General features: G+C 45.9%; 1 protein-coding gene across 1 annotated transcript in view; it reads right to left on the reverse strand.

Annotated features, from left to right (window-relative positions):
- DOCK1 (dedicator of cytokinesis 1) overlaps nt 1-24,762 on the reverse strand; it is a 475,815-nt gene that overhangs the window by 21,720 nt on the left and 429,333 nt on the right. Inside the window, exons 39-46 of the mRNA XM_080912399.1 lie at nt 16,457-16,546; nt 15,579-15,683; nt 11,547-11,688; nt 11,345-11,423; nt 9,532-9,616; nt 6,495-6,581; nt 4,823-4,999; nt 3,906-3,989 (exon numbers count right to left, since the gene is read on the reverse strand). Of these exons, the coding sequence (XP_080768525.1) occupies nt 3,906-3,989; nt 4,823-4,999; nt 6,495-6,581; nt 9,532-9,616; nt 11,345-11,423; nt 11,547-11,688; nt 15,579-15,683; nt 16,457-16,546 (849 nt within the window). The remainder of the gene's footprint in view (nt 1-3,905; nt 3,990-4,822; nt 5,000-6,494; nt 6,582-9,531; nt 9,617-11,344; nt 11,424-11,546; nt 11,689-15,578; nt 15,684-16,456; nt 16,547-24,762) is intronic.

A 24,762-nucleotide genomic window follows, 5' to 3' on the forward strand; every position in this document is an offset into this window, starting at 1 on the left:
TCTTAGCAAGATGAAACCACTCGTGAGCTCTAACTGCTTCCATTTATAGCACACAGCTGCTTCTTCTCTTGTATTCCAGGAAAGGAGGGACACTCAGACACCCCCATAGTCAAAGTACCCAGCTTGCTCAGGAGGCGCAGACACAAAAGTTAGTTTTGCTGACAGTTGGTCCGAAACCCAAGCCACTAGCCGATTGCTTGTTTCTGTCCAGTTATCACATAGGACCCGTGTGCAGGTGAGCTTCAAAACAGACAAGGAGTTTTCATAAGCCCATATGAATTCCTCATGTGGATGGCAGGGCTTGCTACCACACACTCAGGACCAGCCTAAGAACTATTTTCACTGCTAGTCTTTTGCTTCCTGAGTTCTGTCTGTGGAGGGAGGGGTTGGAGGAGGTGACAAGGGTCTCCTGAGACATCTTTGGGTGGCATGGCAAATGTGTTGTCCGTGGAAGAGGGGAGGCGAGCATGTGTGGGAAGGCTGTCTCTAGGTGACACCGCAGTCATTCTTGATGCTAAGAGCCGTTCTGATTTAGAATGACTGTTTCAAATGTGCAAAAGTTGATCCAATCATCCTGGGGTCTGTGGGGGGCGGGGGTTGGGAGTGATAAAGTTCTTCTTTGTACCAAAGAGGCTACTTGGTGGAGGAGGGTGAGAGCTCAGATCCTTGTTTTCACTAGGACTGCTGGAGCCTGGGGTTTGGCAGGTGAGTCGTACAAGGTGAGAGAATCTGCCACTCTCAGTTGTCCCTGACACTGAGCAGATAAAGCCTTCTCATAGAAGAGGATTTGACCTCTGCTTTTATGTCTATTTGGATCTGAGCTGCAGCTGTGGTTCTAAATGGAAGGAAGGAAATAAAATGCTATTCTGTGGAGCTCAGCCCAATGTAAGAGGCGCTTAATATACAAAGAAAGACGGTAGACCTAGGGTCTGAAATGGTCTTTGAAGGCCTTTTTGTTCCATATGTTCAAAATATCTTTGGTAGACAGATTCCTATCCCCACTCTGGATTGCCATAATTGCCACAGGACTCAGAAACTGTGTTCCACAGCTTGAGTCACTATGGGTACATTTCGGAGCCTGTTATTTCCAAAGAGCCCCAGACTCTGGAAGAAAGAGGAGGCTTTCCCAGCCACACCTCCAGTTGTTCTAAGTGAACCTTCAGCATCATGCTACGTGTGCCCTGCACAGGTTCAAGCCTTGCCAGCAGCAGGGAATACTCCACAGCTCTGTTCATTTCTCAGAGGGCACCAGCCACCGAAGAAAGGACAGTGCCTGTTGTCAGCTGGGAATGAGTGAGGTTGCTCTCTCATCTCTGTACATTTCAAAGAAAATAAGTATGCCACATAGCAGTTTAATAGGAGGAGGCGTGGGCTCATCTTTGGACACTCTGCAGGTGTGTTTGAGGTAAGACAGAGCTGAGCCTTTGAGGAAGTAGCTCTGACACTCTGACTGGGTATCAAAGTCTGCAGGCTCAGGGCAGCCTGCATCATGCCCATCCTTCCAGCTGTTGAGGGTTAGACCATCACTGTTCAGAATCACGAAGGGGAGCTAAGGAGCAGGCCAGGGCCCGCCAGCCCAAATAAATCACAGAAACTATAGGTACTGGAGACATACTTGTCTTTGGCCATATACCTGTGATGTAACGCAGCCATGAATTCTCCCAGGAGAAACCCTGGATAGAACTTCTGGAAAAACCCAAACTGAATAAAGTAAAGAGCAAAACGAGAACAAGGCTAAATGTAAAGCTCTCACTTTTTAATGAACATACAACTCAATTACTGATACGAAGCTATCAAAACACTTGCAAATGAGAGCAAAATCACAGGTAATGTTCTGAATATATATTTCTTTCCCTTTGCTCTTTGATTTAATGAAGTTGCTAGAAAACAGACTTTCTTTCAACTTTCCCATGAGCTGTTTTAAAATTCATCTTTTAATATAGTTATTAGGGGCGATGACATGGTGCTGGCATAAAGTCTCTCTCTGGGGAACAAATTATTTTCCTCTGTATGACTTGAAACTCGTAAAATCCAATTTGCTGTAAAAGCTTACAGGGGGAAGAAATCAATAGAACTTCTGAAGACCAAACTAGTTTCTGTGTTATAACATTCTGGGGTGTTTTGAGTTCTTATGCCCCCTTCATTTCTAGGCCTTCAATGGAATCATCCAAAATTCAAACTCTCTTCCACCTTTACTTTCTCTTTTCTTCTTCTTTTTAAATAAATGGCACAGGAAGTCTGAGGATGTGACTTACATTCCGGTGAAGAAGCCGTATTGGCCAATGGTGTTGCTTCCTTTTCATTCAGAGCAGTCTTATGTCACAAAGCAACTGCAGGGTAATCAGATTTCAAGAGATTTGGGACAAAAAATCAGAATATCCTTTTCCCATGTGATTCTCTTAAAATTTGAATATGATAAAGCTGCCTATGCATAAAAATGGCCATGATATGGAAAAGGAGAACCCAAATAACAATGAGTCTTGGTAAAGACTCAGACACTGGAACCTTGGATTCTAGTGTTTGCTGTATAAGCTTGGTAACGGCTGAAAACCTCAGACCTAGAATTTTATACAATACAGAAGATCCAGCCTCAGCATATGCGGAGTACAGGAAGCAAGGGGATGATAGGCATTTGTGAACTTGTGTTCATGTCACTGTTAGTCAGACCAGCCTCAAGGTAGATACAACCCAAATGCTTACAGACAGATGCATGGATAAACTGTGGCATAGCCACACAGCAGAATATTATTTGGTCTCACAAAAAGACATTCTAACAAAAGCCACAAAGTGGATGAACCTTGAAGTCATTATGCTGAGTGGAATAAGACAATCATAAACCAATCATAAACAGCTCTACTCATGAGAGTTTCTTAGAGTCATCGGGTTCAGGCAGGCCGAGAGGGCAGATGCTGGAAGCTGAGGGAAGATGGGACTTTATGTCAGAGCTGTGAAAATCTAGTCATCTAGATACAAATTTAGAAGACTTCCAACTTGGCCATAAGCCATTACTCACACCCTAAGTGGTCTCACTGGCCAATGTGCTGATGACAGAGATGTCACAGAGACTTTTAGGAGTCAGTACAGAATGTAGAAAAGGTCTCGTAGCTGGAGAAGTTCTGCTGAGTCTGGGTGTTCTTAGGCCCACTCAAGAGTCCTGGGCCAGGCTTAGGCATGTATACAGCCTGGGTACCTGCCCAACTCTAACATTAGCGGGCTAGCTTTCTACCTCCTACAGATTGGGCACATTCCTAACTCCAGCACAGGATGGCCCATTCGCTCCCTTCTGTAGTCTGGTGAATATCATGGGGTCAGCCCATCCTTGCTGCCTACGTGAGGAAACCTGTAGCAAGTTGTTTGAGTGGCAGAACAATCACAGATGGTGTGGGTACAGAGCACCCAGCCCAGGGGAAAGCACAGACATCAGAGGAATACAAGGGGCCCTCTGCAGCCCTACTCTTGAAGTCGTCAGCCAAGAAGGGCTCAGCCTAGAAGCAGGAATGTAAGTAATAGAACATTCAGACCCACAGCTGGGCAAACACAAACAAGGACACTCATCCTTCGGAGCTGCCTCCTCACAGCGGAAGGGGTGGGCAGGCTGCAGCTACCCTACGGAGGTAGCCCCCCTTCCCCCTCTCTCTCTCAGACCATAGAGGCCGAGGCATGAGCTTTTGCAGCTGAGTCCACCTCGATATCTGATATTCTTCTAATTCCAGCCAGACAAAGGTTTCCCAACAGATCTTTTTTTGTTTGCAATATAGCCTTTTTTTTTTTTTTTTTTTTTTTTTTTTTTTTGGTGTTTAAGTGACTTTATCCTTGTGAGTGTGTTGACCCAGAAGCCACTATGCTGGTAGGAATGTATGTGGAGGGGCCCAGGATACTCATCTTCTCTTCCCAGACATACAAACCTGCCAGGCTATCAGGTCCTTGAGCTTCTCAATCTGCCCATGGGCCTCAGGATGCTCCTGCAGGTATCGGTCTGTGAAGAAAGCCTGTGGAGACAGGGAGAGCCTTCTAGCACATGTGATTGCCTGTCGTAGCACTGAACCAGCACAATCTAGCCCCACAGTTTTCCCATGACACTCCTTGCAGGCCCATGGTTGGACCCTTCCCAGAGCTTAAGGGATACAATATATGGAGCACACAGACAGCCAGGAATCCAGAAAGGCCACAGTGGACTTGGATTGCTTAGTCCTATTGAGTAGCAGTGGTCATGGCCCTGTCAGCTGTACCAGTGCCTGGAAGTTCACCTTTGTATCTGATATTCTTCTGTTCTATTGATTCCAGCCAGACAAAGATTTGTCTGGAAGACACAGACATTGGGAAGGTACTAACTTTTCTTCCACAGTCATTGGCAGCTCACCAGGAGAGCACTTTCGGTCTCCTGTGTCAACAAGCTTCTTTTGTGTAGGGCCAACAGACACATGATTTTGGTCTTGTGGACCACACGGGCCTAGTGGCTCAAAATATTATTGCTACATTAGGAAAACTGTTTCAGACAAGATGTAAATAAACACAGCCCCAGCATTTTCGAAAATAGGCAGTGGGATGTGGTGAGTAGAACTGTCTTGGCCTGTACCACATGATCTTCAGTTTCTACCCATCCCCACTGAGCTACTATTAGGGAGGCCAGAGCGCCCTCCCACCCCCTGCACCTATGCCACCTCTCTGGGGTAAACATCCAGACTCTTGTTTGTCTCCAGAACAGAATGTTTAGACCCTTAATGACCCCAGAGTTCTACAAAGTGAAGGCGACTCTCTAGGATAACTTCTGGGTCCCAGGAATGGAGTCAAATGCTCAGGCTGTCCCAGGTGTGTCACTTGCCTTCTCATAATTGGCAAAGCCTCCCATGACGGCAGGATCCACAATGCCGTTCAGGAGCATGGACAGGGGGTTGATAGGCAGGCCGGGGTCATCCAGGTGCTGCTGGATCATGCTGCTAATCTTGTCATTGGTCAGCTGCATTGTTTCGATGGCATTCTCCAGTGGACTGATCTCTACCTGCAAGGAAGGAAACATGGTGGGCATCACCCCAGCTACTGCAGTGTGCCCAGGTGAGGCAGCCTTTCTGGCCTCCTTACACGTTCCTTGTAACACACGGTTTTTGTAAAATACAAGTAATTTGGGTTATAAAAATTTAGTCATTTTGTGCATTTTAATGCAGATTTGGAGGCTTGCCACCGGATTTTAGCCTGGCCACCCTAAATGATCTCAAGGTCTAATATCTTGGTTGCTTTGGGACACAGGATGGTGATCTCAGATCCTGAGGACTCTGAGGGTAAAGGAGTAGGGGTCTCCATCTTGGCTGCTGTGGGGTAGAGAAGTCTGGTGGAGTAGTGACATGTGTTTATAGAAGGGCCCAGAGTTCTCATTGGCATAGGGAAAAAAGATCGGTGGACATACAGAAGAAAGAGCTAGTTTGGCAAGCTTTGCCAAGTCCTTAAGCCAAATCACCAGGTGTTTCAGGGACTCACTGTTAATTGAATGGCAGGAGCCATCGACTGATGTGGGATTCAGCCCAGCGAAGGCACACGAACAAAAGCATATTTTAATTAGATTTTTTTTTTTGAGACAGAATATTATGTAGCCCAGGCTGGCTTCAGATTCAACATACAGCTGAAGTTAACACTGGGACTTGTGATCCTGTGTGCTAGGATTAGAAGCGTGCACTGCCACATCCAGTTCATGTTGGGGATAGAAACCATTGTGTACACAAGACAAGCATTCTATCAAGTGGGCTACCACACCCTCGTCCTTTCAGTGGGTTGTTTTATGTGGGCAATTGTCATAGATCTGATGTTTCAATTCTGGCAACAAACCTATGGTGGAGTTCTGTATTTTGTTAGTGAAGCCATTTTGCAGCTCCTCACAAATGTGAATTTCATGTAAATTGTTCCACCGTACTAGAGATGGCTTAGTGGTTAAGAGAACTGGCTGATCTTAAGCCATTTTTAACTCCCAACTCACAGCACCCTCTCTTTTGGTGTCAGCAGGCATTGCATATGCATGGTGCATATAGAATCTACATGACAGCAAAATACCTTTTCATAAACAAAACCAAACAACAAAATAGCCCTGTTCCATAGCAAGGCAGGGTTTGGTCAATACAATGGGAATTGTGTCTTTAAAAATATGTCCCAGAAGGAATACTTGAAATGAGCAAATTCTATTCATTGTTTGGACAACAACAAAAGTGCCCGAAAGAGGCTCAGTGCAAAGTTCACGGAGCAACACAGCTATGGCTGCAATTGCTAATGTGTCATAAGGAATGAGTTTTCTGTTAGCTATCCCTGGGCGTGGCCCCAAGCATTGGAAATAAGATGCTGGAGGAGATGGGGAGATAGTGATGCTCTGAGATCCACACAGGGTGGTGACAAGCACTGAAGGGTCTGTAGCACAGGCCACAGTGATCACAAAACTCTTGAGGACAAAGGGGGAAGGGTATCAAATGCAACGGGAGAAAGAGAGACAGGTATCTCCTAGGGCGTATCCTTACCATGAAGACAGATTTGACTTCAAACCACCTTAAAATTCCTGGCAGTTTGTAGGCTGTAGTGTAGATGGTCCTCTCGATCCACATATTCTGTAAGAAGAGCCCATGCAGTACATGTCAGGAGGAAAATGCCAGTAGGGAGGGGGCTCTGTTCTGCTGGGTATCTGTGTGACCCCATCATGTGGGTCCTCTAGCAGGACAAAGTTGGCCTGTGATCACAAAGGTCAGGTGTGTGCTGATGAGACCTCGAGAGCCATGTTCTTTGACAGCTATCGTCAATTATCAAAGTGCCTTATTTCTTACCTATCAGAACTGCCTCTCTTCTGTTTGTCAAGGAAATGTAGTGGGTGACCAGGGGTTGCATAAAGACCTCAGAATGACAGGGGTTCCCTCTTAAGTGACTATGTTTCGGGGAGGGGTCCAAGTGAATTTTACACTGGCCTTACCTAGGGTTCAAAAGAAACTCAAAGGCACAAATGTATCAAGGACAAGGTTTCCTGAAACTGACTTCTTGTGCTTCATTAAAACAACACAATTACTTTTATTGTATGGGCACATAGCATGAAAGCAGAAGAGAGGCATCCACAATGCACTGAGAAGGACCTAAACACTGCAGTGGCCTCAGTTCAAGGCTTCTCACCCAGTGTTATGTCGTTTCCCCATATGTATTTTATTTGTTTTGAGACAGGCCTCATGTAGTCCCCACTGGTCCAAACTTGGTAGTTAGCTAAGGATGAACTTGGACTCGTAATCCTTAGTGCTGGGATTACAGGCATGTAGCACAATATCCACTCAGCTTGTGCAGTGCTGGGGCTCAGACCTAGGTCTTCCTGCATTGTAGGTAAGCATTCTACCATCAAGATACAACCTCGACCCTACATATGTTCCAAATAAAAGTTGTTTCCAAATTGTAGTCTTTATAGTGCTGCACCTCACATCTTGCAGGAAATGCTTTCAAACAAGCCAATGAGACCTAATCTGTCTGGCTCTTTAATGGTTGGCCCCTTGGCTCTAGCAGACAGGTAAATGACCCTCCAGACTGCCACCTTCACAGACCTATCTAGTCATGGGATGACAATTACAGAAAGCTGGCCTGGCCTTTCGAACATCCGAGATACCAGGCAAAGCAAGGAGACTACAGAGGCTTCATGGTCACAGGCAGATCTTTGTCTCCTAGGCCCAGTTCTTCTGCCTGTGTTCCTGGGGACTTGCCAGAGAAAAGGTAGCCTTTCAAAGCCTGTCTACTGCCTACTCCATGGCCCTACCCTTGTGAATATCCTATACTAACATCTAGTTCCTTACTCAGGCCCCACTTTAGTTGGCTCCTCCTGAAGTTTTACTCCTTGCCAGGCTTACAGATGCCAAACACAGCTTTTGGCCTCATGGGAAAGTTTTCCTATTCTTGCTCTTGGGGTCATAAGCCCTATAGAAGGGAACAGGAACAAGCTCCTCACTGCCGAAAAACACTTAGCTCTTTTCTGGAAGCCTGAACTTTTGTCAGACTATGAAGGGCTAAATCCCGTGGCTTCTGAATGCTTCATCTATATGTGAGTACCCAAATGGGGCCATTGGAGGATTTTTGGGGCCATCTAGAAGCAGTACAAGCTCTGAGGCTTAGCACAGCTCAAAATGTCAGGTGTCCTGGTTATTCTTAGCTCCGCTGCCGGCTTGCTGAGCACCCTTCAGCAATTTCCTTGCCCTCTATGTGTCTATTCCTTCCAGTGTAAGAATATACATACTGTGAGATGGGGGGCAGGTAACGGGAGAAAGTCAATAAATCCCTGGGTCTCTGACATTGCAGAAAGAATGACATGGCTTATTGTGAGAAAAATACTCAGAAGACTGATAATCTACTCTCAGTGTGGACTCCAGGTTGTCTGTGCCTAGGCTCACCCTAGTTAATATGATAAAGATCAGCCATCAAGGGCCTGGGATGTTGGTACTGGCCAAGGAACACAACCTTTGTCTTGAAACAATGAGTTAACTCATTTCAAAGTTCTGTCATCACACAAAGACACTGGTCTCTGGGCCAGAGGGGCTGTCACTAAGGTGACTTCCAGGAAGTGTTAAGAAAACTCAGGTATTTTTCTCTGAAGATTTCTAGGGAGGGAGGGCGAAAGTCTTTCTACCCAAAGCAGCCCTGACAACAGGCTTCTAACTATGCTTTGGGTCAGGTGTAGGTGTTAATTCACCATTGGTCTCCTACACCCCAAAGGCCTCTAGGCGACAAACGAGGCCATGTTAGCAGGGCAGGTCTTTGCTGTAACTCAGGGGCTAAAGTCTCCTTGGAATAGGGTCTGAAGAGGGATTCTGCAGCAAGGAGTTCCAGTAAGAGGCCTTTGCATCTCAAACTACAGCCCTTTGGAATGGGTTCCATTAAATCAATTCATTTGTACAGATTCTTAGAGAGAGAGAGAGAGAGAGAGAGAGAGAGAGAGAGAGAGAGAGAGAGAGAGAGAGAGAGAGAGAGAGAGACTATTTCCAGAGCTAATGTGGTAGCTGTAAAAATGAAGAAATATCTGGCAGTGTTCTGGTTGGTTGTCATGACTGGGGAGATGCTGTTGGGTTCGGGTCAGAGGTGCATGGTGTGGCCCCACAGTCCACAATGGCAGTGAGAGTCCTGCTGCAGATGAGTTACAAGGAGACCCGGTGCTGACCTCACTCGATTGCTATTGCCACCAAGGCCAAATTAGCCTCTGGAGCTCTGAGCACCGAGACTAGTGATAGAGGATGAGATTAGGGGTTATCCCCTCGTAATTGCACAGAGCCTAATAAATAAGTCCCAGTTTGAGTCTCATTCATCTGAAGATTAATTATTATCATTGTACATTCACTAGAAGGGAATACCCAATGCCCTAATGCCATGCATGGGTCCATTATCCCATGTCTCAGCTATCTTGATGAGAAGCTCTGTGAAATACCACTAGCTTTCCTCAGTCTGGAATGTCATATTTAGGAGGTACAGAGACATTTAACGCTGTTCATGGAGGCCCTTGGTGATGTGTTCCCCTGGCTCTTCTGTGGCTGTTTTTGTAATTACCGCAAATTCATTGTCTGGGTTTTTCTCCCCTTTCCGGATGGGCCGTGAATATTCAAATCGCTGTACCTCATTCACTCTGTAAAAACTGTAGAGACAGAAAAAAAATTATTAGACTTTTAACCCGAAAGCAGATGATCTGCTGTTAGGCTTGGGGGAGAGGGGTCCTGTTCAGAACACAGTACTATATCTCAGGAAGTATTCTCAAATTTGACCCAAAGCCATGCCTCGGCTCCTCTGTCAGCAGCTCCTGGAGGGACATGCTGCAGGTAGAAAAACTGACTGGAGACTTTGCCTCCTCTCTGTCCCTTCCAGCCCTCAGGGGAGAAGAGATGCTGAGTAAGGTGGACCATGGACCGGGCACAGGCTTAGGAAGGTGAAGTAAAGGAGAAAAAGTGCCTGTGGATTCAATAGACGTGCGTACTACTTTTAAAAACAATGTGTGCTTTTAGTGACAGATTATATATATATATATATATATATATATATGTAATCCACAATAAATAACAAAGTTACATACATACACCATATGTGTGTGTGTAGTTTTTTGAGATAGAATTTTATCATGCAGCCCTGGATGACTTGTAACTTGTTATATAGACAAAGGACAGCCTTGAACACACAAAGATCCACGAGACTCTGCCCTAATTATCTTATCTAGAGAAACTGGTAATGTGTATCTTTTAAAAAATGAAAGGTGTCATGCATTCTAGTTCCAGAGTTTTGAGATGTAGACTTCTCAGAGTGTTATACAGGGCCATAAAGATTCTCTCTTTGCCTGCTGCATTTCTGTAAACATACTTGCTGGCAGAAAGGCAGTCCTAATTTGTTTCCATGACTTCCAAGGCAACAGTGGCTATAGGGTCCATGAACTTCAGGATGTGGAACAAACAGACCAGAGGAGGAGCAGGCCTCAAAGAGGCTGCAGTTCCCCTGAGCACAGAGATCAAAGGAATGATTCACCACAGCTAAGAGCCTGCAGGGAGCTGACTCTACAGTGCCCCCTCCGAGTCAGATGCAACTCAGCACAGGTGTGTGAGCTCAGCCCCCACTGGGATATGTACAGTTTAAATGCCACTGTGTGACCCTGTCTGTGTGTTCATTTGTGCGGGGTGCATATGGAGGTCAGAGGACAACCCTTGGCTTGGTCTTTCAGAAACCTTCCACTTTCTGTTTGAGACAAGCCTGAAACTTTACCAGGTAGCTCTGCTAACTGACCAATGAGTTCATAGGGAGTTCCCCAGTCTTTGCTTTCATTTTGCCATTATGAGTTAAAAGCATAAAACACCCTACCTGGTGGTTTCTGTTTGTTTTTAATGTGGGCACTGGGAGGAAGGCGAGCTCCAAATGCTTGCAAAGCAAGTCCTTTACCAATGGAAGGGTCCTTCTAACCCCAGTGCAAAGGAGTTTTGCTTAGTATATTAATGAGGAGCAAATACCCCAATCTGTTTTCATATCCTAAAAGGCAATGCATCTGCCCCTCCACAGGATAGGAACAGGGTTGGGTTTGCACAAGGTTGGGTATTCTACCCTGAATGTGTGTTCTCTAAGGAGACCCGAGGCATATTTCCTTCCTTCTGGGTTTCATCTTTCCAGACCCTGGGAAAGGAATGCTGTGCACCCCTTCAATAATGTTCTTTCTATTTTGTGGGTACCATAAATCATTAGCTTTTCTTGTTCTTGGGAGAGGGTAGAAGAAACATCTAGCATGTTTTTCAAAGGTTAAAGTCTACACTTAAAAAGGGAGAAGTATTAGTAAGAGACCCGTCATCAGCATTTTGCTACCTCTCATTGGTAAGAAAATTGGCGTGGTTACCTTACAATCTGTTCCGACACTGGCCGGTGAAATTTAGGAGGCAAATCTAGCTTGGGCTTCACTGTGAAGCACTGGATGTCTGTGGAAAGAGGGTTAAGGACCCGATGGCAGCATATGTGACAACCAAGAGAAGCCCTGCTATCTGCATGCACAGATACATCCATGTTCCTATGAATGGCCCTCCTGCTGTCTTAAAGGATACACTGGCCTGGAGAAGTCTTAATGTCATCGCCGGGTGGAGACGTCGTCTTCATTTTCTCAGCATTTGGAAACTGAGTCAATAGCCGAGCTTCGAAATCTTCCCGCCTCTCATATTCCTTTCCTCGGTAAATGAACACTTTTCCCTGGAGACAGTGACCTTTGTTAAATAATGCCACAGGTGGGGGACCGTGAAAAGTTCACACACAGAGTGCTCATCTTCAAATGTGTTTGATGGTTTTGTTTGTATAATGTTTATTTTGGACAGTTTATTTTTTCTTTTTAAGCCCCTGCATTTAAGAATAGCTAGCAACTATACTCTGAAATCCAGAGCACCAGAATTCATAGCTGAACACTCATTGTGAGCGAGCTTTATTCTCATCAAGAAAGATCAATTACAAACCTCTGAAGGAGGCCAGCAAGACGGCTTAGCACGGAAAGGTACTTGTAAGCTAAGCAGACAAGCAACTCAGTCCCTGGGACCCACATAGTGCAAGAAGTGACTCCCACAAGTTGTCCTCTGACCTCCATATGCACACCATGACAGGAATACACACATACACACACACACACACACACACACACACACACACATACACACACATGTGCGCAATAAGTTCTATTTTTAAATAAATAAGTGTAATAAATAACCAAGCAAGGCACAGGAATCTCATAGGTCTCACACAGGGTTAGCTAGCCAGTGTGTGTGTGCAACAATATTTGTTTTTCTTCTCAAGTGAATACCGAGGTGTTAAGAATATGCTAACAGGAATATAATTATTTAAAGCCAATTTCCCCCACGGAACTGTGGCCGTTATAGGGGTTGTTCAGTCTTCTCCTCCTCTTTTGTTTTTGAGACAGATTCTCTATTGTGTAGTTCTATATGTCCTGGAACTCACTGTGTACACCAGGCTGCCTCTTGCCTCTGCCTCCTGAATGTTGAGATTAAAGAAAAGCATATGCCAACACACCTATGAGCCTCTACTTTCATTTTCAAGGGAGCCTTTCATATTCCACTGTAACCTGAATAACCACCCGTCTCTCTCTGTAACATCCCCAGACGTTTCTAGCCCGTTGGCTGCTTGTCTGGCTTTTATTTTGATACCTCATTGCTCTTTGTCAAAAAAAAAAAAAGCATCAACTCTGGTCATATGGTTGGAATGTATTCTCTTGTGAAAATCCATATGTATGTGTAAAAGTAATTAGTTTTTAAGCTTGTCTCATGCGAATTGGGCCTAGTGTTAATTGGCTACCTAGACACAGGAAAGAGTTGGTATGGGAACCCAGCGGCCAGAGGCAGTTCCCTCCCTTTTATAGACCTAAGTAGGTCATTATTCCTCTGCCAAAAAGAATGTAACTCTGAACAGAACTAAGGTGAGGTCCTCAGAGCCTGACCCTGTCCATGGGTATCCCATGGAGGTCAGCAAGATAGAGGAAAGGGGACCCTGGCTAAACAGGAAGACCCTGAGCTCCTGGCCTCCCTGAAGCCTGGGATGGTAGGACTTCCTTCCAGCAGGATGAGCTCTCTATGATCCTTACTCAACAGGGACAAGCTGTGTACAGCTTTTAGGACTGGTTTTCTTTCATTTTCAAGTGACGGTCTCCAATCTAGATTTTGCAGGAAGCTGTTAGCAAAGGCTGGACCAGGTAGTTCTGGTGTGATTGTAGATGAATGGGCACTCTCCTCACACCCTCCTTACCCTCTATGTGGGTTTGACCAGTCATGCCACATACATCTGGTAGGAAGGGTTCTGAACCATATAACAGATCTCTTCAAGGACCAGAGAGTTCTGTATTGTCAGCTCAGTTACAAACAGGTGTCAGTGGCTACAACATGACACCGCTGCTGTCATCCGAAGGCTGCTGTCTCTCCAACAGCCTAGTCCTTTCCGGTGCTTCTCCCAGCTGCTGGGAGACTTGTCTGCATCAGCTACTCATGCTGGGTGAAGCCCTGCCTTATCAGTATGGGTTGGTGGCACTGAGGAAGACAGTGAGAGGAGCAAGAGAAAGACAGAGGTAATAGAATTTTGTCACACATTCTTAGCTCTGTGTTGACTCAGCCATAAGTAAAAACTTATCTAACCAGCCTGTTTTCACAGAGATAAGGGGAGACACCCAAGACTGCCCTTGTTGTGACTTGAATGACCCTGTCACACTTCTACCCTTTAAACACTGAAATATAGTCACCGGTGTAATGGCAGCTGGGTGGTTGTCCATGTTAAGAATGGGCTCCAGAAATTTTCTTCTCCTACCCTACAGGGCCTCATCAGACAGAATTTATGGTCCCAGCCTCCAAATCTCCGAGCAATACATTTTTTGTTGTTTATAAATTACCCAGTCTAAGGTGTTTTGTTATAACAGTCCAAACTGATCTGAACAATCCCCCTTGCAAGTCTCAATTTATTCTGTAGTTTAACAAATTACTAAGGAAGCAACAGTTTAAGGACTAGGTTCCCCTCCTCCCCCTGTGCGCTTTGTGCTTAGGTATGGCTTGAAATATCATTATGGAAGAAAAAAATGCCCCCTTTTTTTTCTGGAAGAAAAATGTCAAACAGAAAGCAAAGTAATATGTAGTCTTAATTAGAAATATAAATACAGAGCCTGGGCCTCCTGCAAGGCTCTAGGAAGCCGAACATTTCAGGAATGTGGCAAGATTTACTAGAGAGCAGACCACTCAGAAAGTAGCATGCATTTATTAAGCTTTACCCTCAAAGAAGGCACAATAATAAAAACACATAAAGGCTTTAATAGAAAAACACTGGAGTTATAGATGAAAAACACTAATAATATTTTTCCAGAAATGACCATTACGCTGCATTCTGCAGCAGACCTTGCAAACATGAAAATGGGGGAAATGTACATAGAGCCAGAGATATTTATTCCTTGTGAGAATGAGAAATATTAAGAAGAATACAAAAAAAAAAAAAAAGCAATGAGCTCGATATATGGAGAAAAACAGTGCCAAGGGGACAGGCGCACAGCTCGGCTTCTGTTCTCTCGGCGGCTTGAAGTTGCTAAACATTCCGCCTACTTTTTGGTGACTGGTAATGTCATTGTCAGACTGACCCCTGCCAGACGATCTGTGAAGCGTAGTGGATATATTGCTACAGCCCCACAGAGTTATTCAGGTGTGTCGGGAAAGTCAGCTCAATATTAATCAAGCACTTTAAACTCTTTAGTCTTACTTTATATTTTGTCCTTTGATGGTGGAAGTGACCCAGGACGGTCCCTGGAGCCTGCACTAGCCAGTGCTTCAGACTGTATTGCATTGTGCCTCCCGTGGGCATTCCATCTCATGCTCGGTCGAGCTGCTGCCTTGCTGTTGGGGTTGGATAGCTACATCCGTGGTTGGTGGCCCCTATATCACAGGGGGACTCAATGCCTGGGGCCCAGATGATAACACCCCACAAGCATGAGTGTATCAAGCCCAAGGTTAATTTCTCTTTTCCCTGAGACATACACACATATTAGGCACATATAAAGATACTAAGGTTTTTATAAAATGTATATGCATACCACAGAGTGTTTATGGAGATGACAGAAGCTGTGAGTATTGGTCAGCATCCTGTATTTTGTTTGAAGCAGGCCCCCTTTGTTGCTTACTGCTATGCATAGCAGAATAGCTGGCCTAGGGGTTTCCAGAGGGTCTCCCGTCTCCACATCTTATCTTATGGCAGAAGAGCTGGCATTGTGGATATGTGCCACTGAGTCTGGCTTTATATAGGTTCTGGGATCTGAATTCAGGTCTCCACACTTGCAGCAAGTGTTCTGATTACGGAGCCATCTCTCCAGCTTGCTTTTGTGTATTTCAACACAACTAAACACACATACAAATCTCTGAGAAGAGTTCTCTCAGGAAAGAATTCATATAAAATTCTCTCTATGTTACCAGAGTCCACATGTAATTAAATATTATTGGTCTCTTTCTGGCCCTCCAGAGTCAGCATCTGACTTTGCTGTGTAAAGCGCTAAGACCGGAAGTGGTCTCTCTGCTGTGCAAGTGACTCTGGCTCAGAGCAGGAAGAATCAAACTTACCCGAAGGAATGAAGGGAACCCTTGCCCATAGTAGCCAACAGCAAAATAGTCTGGCTTGGGTCTTATCACCTTGACGATGTTCTCGTAAAATTGAGCCTGTTTTTTCTGAAACAAAAATTGAAAACTCTTGTCAGGGTTGTACAGAGCATTGGAGCACCCACCCTGTTGGTTTCTTCTTGGGGGCCTGAGGCCTGTATCTGACTGAACCTCAGTTTTGACATTATTTTTCATGCTGTTCAGCAAGGTAACTTGAACAAGCCACACTTGGTTGCTAGTTGTCTTTTGAGGGTATTTTCAATAATCCAAGGAAATGGTTTCCCTCCGCTCTTAGTGCTTTTTAGAAAAAGAATACAGAGCAGACACTGGGAGAATTTGAAGGACATAGGTATTCTGTTCTAATTTATAGGCAAACATTCTGTCATAATCATGGCACACAAACGTGTGCATGCACACACACACACATAGATTATGGCATGGCTGAAAAAGCAGCAACTAAAAACTTAGAGGAAATCATGGCACACCATGGTTCTGGCCACCTCCTCTTGTGAAAAGGGTGAGCACTTTAAACTAGCCGAAACTCTCAGAGACTCTGGGCTGCCAAGACCCCTGCACTTAGGACGTAAGCACCTGCTATACATTACTAATGCAAGGTTTAACTTCTTTACCTACTGGAGAATGCAGAGTGAATTTTCATAGGCTGGAATCAACCAGCAGATAAAGAACAGCCACTTCCCAATACAATACAGAGAGAACAGGTCAAAACCAAAAGAACAAGTGAGGGGGATCTCAACATGAAAACTGAATGGGAAATCTAAGAAAAAACAAAAACAAACAAACAAAAAAAAACAACTCCAACTCCAACCCAAGTAAGGACTGACCAGCAATTCACTCAGCTGCTCATAATCAAACATCTCCGTCTCGTACTGCTGTGCAAGTTCCTTGCCCAGAGCAATGGCCTCCTCCCACATCTGTGAGTGACATAGAGAAAAGAGAGACCAAAGCATGAATCATGCATCAAGCCAAACAGCAAGATCATTATTTACAGTGAAACATCCAGAAATGCATGAGATGAATGGACATGCTGAGGAATTATGCAGGAAATAACTAAGTATTTTCTAGAGGTTCCAGCTTTTGGCTCAGGACCTGCAGTCTTGAGCCTCTAGGCTTATCTATCACACCACCTCTTCCCCCAGCATGGCGGTCAGCTGGCCCAGCATCCCTTGTCCTCACTCTCCTGCTACCAGTAATGGCCGCCAAGGACCATCTGTCTGGGTAGCCTTGGAGCCAGGGAAGAGACACCACAGGGTGAAGACACATCGCTAGGAACATCTACCGTGTGGCTACTTCCCAAATCTTCCCACTGCATAGCCATCAGGTTCCAGAGTGCGCACTGCCAGAAATGTCAACTCAAAGCTTCAGAATGCTTGCTTCCCCCCTAACCCCCTTGCTTTTTGCAGATGCAAATCCTGCCAGTATTTGAAAAGGGGATTTTCCTAGGGCAAATATTTTGAAGATGCTTCTCCAAGTAGCTTACTTTTAAAAACATAGATAAATGTTTACTTATTTATTTTGTGCGCGCGCGCACACACACACACACACACCATGCATGTGAGTGCCAGTGCCCTCTGAGCTGAGAGGTGATGGAGTTACAGGCTGTTGTAATGTGTCCAGTATGGGGGCTGGGAACCAAACTTGGGACACTGCAAGAACAGAACACACTTTTAATGGATGAGCCATCTCTCTAGCTTGTCATCATCAGCAGCAACACTTTTTAATATGAATAAACGTTTGGATATAGTAGTTTGATGCTAGGCCTGGCTCCCCCTTGGAAAAGATGGATTCCCTAAGAAGCATAGAACATTTGGAGGCAGAAGCTCCCCTAAGATCCCACTTGCTGCCCACCCTCCTCTGGGCTTCAGTGAACCAGAATTTTCTTTAATGAATTAAAACTGGAACATGCTTGTCTTCTCTCTCCGGACTCATGGGAAACCTGAGGACATTGCTACCTGTTCCTCAAGGTACACAGAACTGGAGGTTGACAGGGTAAAGTTCAGACAGTTCTTAACAAACTATAATCTAAGCCTCATATCTCTGTATCTCCACAGTGTTATCATTCCCATGAGGTCACAGCACCAATCTTCACAGGAGCTGTTCATTCTTGCCCACTAGTAGCTGGAAAAAAGATAGAGGCTCCTGCCCCTAGAGATGCTGCAGATGTGGCTGCTGTGTCACATGTGTGTTGGCAGGTGGCAGAGAGGAGAGAAGCTATGTATGTGGTCAGTGTTCTGACCTGTGAACATCTGAATGATTAGTAGCCTAATATCCCCTGAAAAAAAGGGAGCCTGAGATGACCATTAGCTTGGTACTAGACATGTGCAGATGGATTCCCAGGATGGGGAGCAAGCCAGAGATTAAAAGAACCCCACCTGGGACTGAGCCTCAGACATGACCCTCACAAGGGACCACTTGGGCAGAATGGGCAAGGTGCAAGTCTAAGGTGACCACCAGACCGGCACCATGGGTCCCAGACAGGGAGCTACCCTAAGATGAACCCTTCCCAGCATTGTAATATATAAGCAGAGCAGAGCACTTCTTAGATGATACCAGGTACTCAGATCCCAGGAGCCACTAAGATGAGCAAATACGTGGTGGGAAAATGGAAGAGAAAGAGGCAGAAGTAGGGTAGTGAGGAACAGTCTGATGCTAGTAGCCAGTGATGCCACCTGGGGCCATGGGGGAGGGGGTTCCTGGCCTGTGGTTCCACTGGAGGCCATATTTGGGTTCATGGCCATGCAGTAGCAGGGTCCATTACCAAAGGCCAGGCAGATGTCCCTGGTCTAGATTGCTGCCTAGGGACATGTTGATGTCTGAGGGCTGTGTAGAAATAGCTCCACCCCTCACTTAGGCATCATGGGAAAGCTGGCCCTATCCTCCTCCTCCTTGAACCTGTGTCTGTGGCAGGCAGGAAAGCAGGCTCTGGGGCCATGAGAGCAGGAGAAAGGGCCCCACTTCTCACCAGCTGCCCACTTCCAGCTGCCTGGGCAGCACAGGAGAGCCCTTGGAGGGGAGGGGTTGTGCTGGTCCCAAGGGCTTGAGCATGGGGGAGCTAGCCCCACCACGTCTCTGCCCAGTGATGACATGGGCAAGGAAGGAAGGAAGAGATGCCCCCAGGTGGGACACTCGACCCAGATGGGGTTATGACAGCAAGAGAGCAGACCCCGCACCTCATTTGGGCAGTACAGTAGAGCTGACCTTGATCTTCCCCAAAGGTGTGAGCAGGAGAGAGTTGCCCCCAGCTTGTCTGTTGTGGAGCCATGTGGACAAGGGGGACATGTGCACCCTAACCCTTGCCCCTTGCCACCTACCAGGTAGGAAAGCTGATCCTGGGAACATGAGAGCTGTCCCCATCTCTCACCCGCTGCAACGTTCAGGAGAGCAGTCCTGTACCTTACCTGCCACAGTAGAGCTGGCCCTGGATGTGGGGGTTGCAGGTGAGCCAGCCCAGCGGGCATGAGCACAGGCGAGCATGCCCTGTCTCTTCTTTCCAGGTTGGTGACATAGATAAGGAAAGCGATGCCCTCTCTCATCCTGTGCCATTTATGACAGGTGGGAGAGCTGCCCCTAGGGGTCCTGAGGGTGGAGATGGGAGAACAGGCCATGTCCCTCACCAGATACACACACGCTGGAGAGCAGGCCCTGCACCTCCCCCGGGCTGCAGGTAGAGCTGGCTCAGGTTGCGGAGGGTGGCTGGTGAGCTGACCACGAGGAAATAAGAACTGGAGAGCCATGAGGCTCACCAGCTCAGATAACTCTCAGGCCCAGATCCAGGGCTTTGAATTGGTCCAGCCCAACATCCACCCTATCAGTGAGCTGATGATGAAGGGGCAGATCCCACAGATCCAAAACTACAGGATCCCCAGCCTCGCAGGCAACGACCGGGTATCTAAGAGGAGTCCCAGAGAGCTGCCAGTACTGACAGTGTAGCAGAAGCCAGAGGCCTCATACCAGACCAACCGAGTTATTGTAATAAACATTCACAAGCAAAGAAGTGTGGACAAAAGGGTGTATATACTGTGGGGCACACGGTGGAATACTACAGCTTCCACAATGAGTTTTTTTTTTTCCCCATCTGTTGGAGAGAAGGTTGCAAGAAGAGTTAGGTAGGAGGGGAAGGGGGGAGGAGTGGAACTGGGGGACATGGTGTGAAGTTCACAAAGAATCAATAAAAAGTTAAAAAGAAAGATGAAGACCTGCTGAGGGCAACATCTCCCTGACAAGGGCTTAGATCAGTGTTTCTCAATCTGTGGGGGTCACATATTAGATATCCTACATATCAGATATTATATCATAATTCACGACGGTATCAAAATTAGTTATGAAGTAGCAACAAAATAACTTTATGGTTATTAAATAACAACATGAGGAACTGTATTAAGGGGTCACAGCACTGGGAAGGTTGAGAACTGCTGGCATGTACAATTACGGCGGAAAGGAAATAACCATATGTCTAGCCAACACGATGTCCAGCCACCTATGCTTCCCAAGTGACGTTCCCCAACCACCTGCTAGGAGTGTGATTTCCAGGCTGCCTACAGAGCTGGGGGTCAGAGAGGGAAGGAGCTTGCCCAGGTGACAGGCAGAGACACAGTAGATTTGCATTCTTACTCTTGAAGGTCACACGCCAGCACTTCCAGGTCTGTCAGTGGGCAGACCCCTGGCTTGGAGCTTTCTGCCTGCTAGGATGGACCCGCCACAGGGGTTGATTACTTCTGACTCCCTCAACTAACTGAAGGGCACTCCTATAATTACAACCGCCAGAGATACTCTCTTCATACCTACTACCTTATAAACTATTCCCTGCCCCCTCCTTCTTTGTGGGTATTTTGAGACAGGGTAGCCCCAAATTCATTATATAGACGAGGATAACTTTGAACTCCTGATTCTTCAGCCTCTATCCCCCAAGTGCTGGGATAACAGAAGTATGCCATTATATCCAATACCAGCTGGCATTCTTGATGAGAGAAAAATGGTGGCTCTGAATTAATGATTATATACTCTGAAAAGCAAAGAAAAAGTAAGTTCCTTGTGGGCTTCAGATACAGGGAGACCAGCTTGAAGAGGAGTCTAACAGGAGACAGGGAAGAAGGGTCAAGGGGTCTCTTTACACTGTTCTCTTTGGTCTGATGTTATCTCATATTCTCTATGTATCCACATCTTCCTCTCTAGACCTTTCATGTCCTCTTCTGGAGTTTGAGCTCACATTCCCAGAGGAACACTCTCCCCTTTAATGTTTCTTTTAGGCACCAGTGACCCATGTCTCCCTTAGTTTATTTCCACTTCAAAGGCAACATTCCCTCTCCTTGTAGGTCTCCCTTAGCCGATTGTTCTTCAGTTTCTGTAAGCTAATATACCTTCTCTTAGCCGCTCATTCCTGAGCAAACGCTTAATCTGTCTTGATCCTAAATGACAGATGAGGCACTATAGATACATAGCCAAGTAATTGTTTTTAAAAGAAATATAGGTCTCAAGTAAATATCTTTTCTTGCTCACCCTGAGGTCTCACGGTTGTGTTTTCTATCAGATTTTCTATAAATACAAAAGCCATCCCCCTCCATGCCCCTCCACTTGTGTTTAAAGGATTCCATACTGGGCAGATTTTCATCTATTTTTAATTGGACCAGGGCTCTACAGGGAGTGTGGGCAGTTCATACTTCCAACACAAATGCTGAGGAAAATATTTCAGCACCACGGAGGGAACAGATTCAATATGATCTAGATTTAGATTGTCTCAGCAAAAGAATCGCTTTGACCTTTGGTGACTGAACCCGGGCTCAGTTCCATTCTTACAAGAACTACAGGCTTAGCCGTCTTGAACAGCCCCAAATGAAAATGCCTGGATTCCAAGACAACTTTATTTTCTGATCTGAGGTCTTTAATCTGGTTTACAGCATCTGGGGAATTGTTGGCTATTGTCTGTGGGGGCATGTTTGACCTCTGTCCTCTTCCCCATGGGATAGAGTCTCCTTTCCTGAGATGGTAATCTTAACTGTGTTCCTGGTTTCGGGAGCCCCTTGTTTCTTCAAGCCCTGCACACAGAAAACTTTCTTTTCTAATAAAACATCTTTCTCAGTGTCAAGACGGTGGTGGCCAAGGAGGCTGGGGAGATGACTCCACAAGGAAAGTGGGTGGCAGCCACAGAACAGGAAAATCTGTGTTCAATTCCCAGAACCCATGTAGAAAGCATAGAAAATCATGAATGGGACTTGGGTGACAGATAAGTAACCAAGTGCACTTGGTGTGCAAGCAGGAAATGCCGAGTTCAAATCCCCAGCTGTCACGAAAAAAAGGAAAAGACTGTCAAGGCTTCACAGTAGGAAGAGAAATGGGGTTTGCTCACTTCTAAGTTCTGTGGGAGAGCTTGTCTCACGGGAATAAGGAAGAACAGCAAGAGAAAAACCACACACACACACACACACACACACACACACACACACACACACGGTGGCAGAGAATATACCAGGTATTGATTTCTCACAGGCAAACATAAAGTGGATTATAGGGAGATGGAGATACTCTAGGATGCAGGGGCAGCAGCAGATAAAGAGGAAGATGTCATTTAGGGGTGAAAGGTCCTTTATCCTTAGCATGACTGACTCACCAGGACTCCCATGGGCAACTGGTTTAGTGCTGGCTGTGAACAGCTCTCTAGCAGAGGTGTTTTATATGAAGCCTGACTTTCAGCTATTTTTCTACTGCTCATCCGTTTTCCCTGGCAGTTCTTGGGAATAGTCACACTCAATTACCTCCTGAATTTCCAGAGTCCCACACAGCTTTCTGGTGTTTAATGGATGAGGATCAATGTTGTGGAAGAGGCCACAGCTCTGCTTGAGGTCCCACTGTACCAGAAGGACCAAGTGGCTCAGGACCGGCAGGAGGCCTTCACTCACGCTCAGTGAACATCCTTCTGGTCCCCAAATCTGAACAAGGGACCACTTATATTCTGTGAGGTACGTTTACCTATGTCCACCTGTGTGACATGCACAAGGAAGGCTTCCTTACTAAGCCACTCTTTGAGAACTCTGATGCTGGCCATGAGTCCCTTGAGGTCTGCCTATGTTTGTGTACATCAGGGTGCAAAGCGGCCTGTGGCACACAGTAGGTTTGTTAATGGAGAAATGTCTCTGTGATCCTACAGACTAAAGCATGACAGCATGTTCTTTCCCAAATGCTCTGACAAAAGTATTCCTTTAATAGTGTCAAATCCCAAAAACCAAAGAGACCCGAATTCCCACAGAGATTCGGTCTGATGAGACAGACAGACTCTGGCTCACACTGTGAGCTTGCTAAGCCTGAAAATGAACTTAAGACAGGGTTCCACAAGGCTTACCCACAGCCTTCTAAAAGGGAATGTCACAGGATGTGAAAATGTCACCCTACTTAGAAACAAAAATCCAACTATCTCACAAAGAAAAAAAAAAAAAAAAAAGAAAAGGAAACATACCTCCAAACTCCAACTCTTGTTTACAGCTCACAGATGATGCAGGCTTCATGAGTTTTGGTTTTGTTCCCCCCACCCCACCCCCCAGTTTGGCACAAGGCAAAGTGTAAACTTCATCAATGGGATCTTAGTCTAAAGAAGGAGAATTCCAATTAAAATAGTTGCAGGGCTTCACACGTGGGCCTGGCTGTAAATTATGCATCGTTGCCGTTCGTGGCCAGCAAAGCCTGGACGTGAGAGACAGCTGCAGCCACCTGGGTAGGACAGGCATCCACACTTCAAACTCTCCCAGTAGCGTGGCTGCTATTTTCAACTCTCATCCTCCACAGAGAAGCCTGGTAATTTTCAGTGAAGTACTTGGATTAAGGGCTTTATTGAAAATTACTAGGCCTCAGCCAAACACAATAAGACAGACAATTTGGAGCCGCTTCAGAAAAGAATGCTTGCTTCCCAGATAAAGCCGAACAGAGGCTTTTGCAGGGAGAGGCCCAGGTGGGGGTAAAAATGGAATGGGGAAAGGAGTCTGCAGTAATTGTTGGGCTGTGGAAGGAAGAAATATTGGAGAATGAAAACGAGAGTGAATGGAAATGACATTTTGTGGGGAGAAAGGAAAAGATTAAGATGCCAACCGCTAGGCTGAAAGTCATTCAAAACGAAGAAAAGCAAAAGTCGACCAGTGATTTTGTGTAGGAGAAACACAGAAAGCTAACAGGTCATACCCCATAGGTAAACATGACCAATGCAAAGGGAAAAAATCTCCTGTTGGCCTTGCTGGAGTCATGGCACAAGGTAGAGATGAAGGCTTCTGGGCACTCAGGATACAGCTGCGGACCTGAATGGGGCCTTTCTCCTAGTTACACCCTGTTACAGGTCACACTGCCTAGGAGGTTGTGGGCCCTGCTTTCCCCGGTTGCCATCTGAAGTTCCAACGGCTTATCAGCTCAAGGGTTTATTCCACCACGTCCTTTCAGTAAGCACCGAGTGAAGATTTCCCTAAGTGCAAGGAAAACCAGACCACAGGTGCCAAGCTACATCCAGAGCACTGCCTGAAACGAGGTTTGGTGAGACTGAGGACTCATTTAGTTTCCGTCTTATCAGACTTTTAAACATTATTTAAGTTTTTACCATGTTTTGTATATACCCACATGTACATACGAGTGAATAAATGTAATGAAAAACTAAAGATGCATTTCTAAGTGCAAGATCAAACATGCTTGAGGTTTCAGTGGTTCTACACATGCCTGTGCACACTCAGATGTGAGCCTGGCCATGAGTGCTGCTGGTAACTCTCACAAGCCCGACTCTGTATAGTAATGGCCAGCCCGTCTCTTACAAGGACCCATCTTTGTCCTGTTAGCAACCTCTACTGAGTAAATGGCAACCTCTTCGATCCCATGATGTTCAATGCTCTACCAAAGGTCAGATGGGGGAGGGGTGCAGTTGCAAAAACAAACAAACAAACAAACAAACAAAAAAACCCCAAAACAACCTGTGTTGACACTCTGAAGTACTGAGGTGTGGGGCAGGGGAGTAAGGACAACTCTGCACTCTTTGCTTAGTTTTGCAGTAAATCTAAACTAAAAACACACAATTTAGGGGTGGTGACCTGGCTCGGCGGTGGAGGTCTTGCCTTCTCTTAAGGGCAGGAGTTTGACCTTGGAGCCCACAAGGTAGCAGGGAAGAAAC

Source organism: Micromys minutus (genome assembly GCF_963924665.1).
Source record: "Micromys minutus genome assembly, chromosome: 2".
NCBI lineage: Eukaryota > Metazoa > Chordata > Mammalia > Rodentia > Muridae > Micromys > Micromys minutus.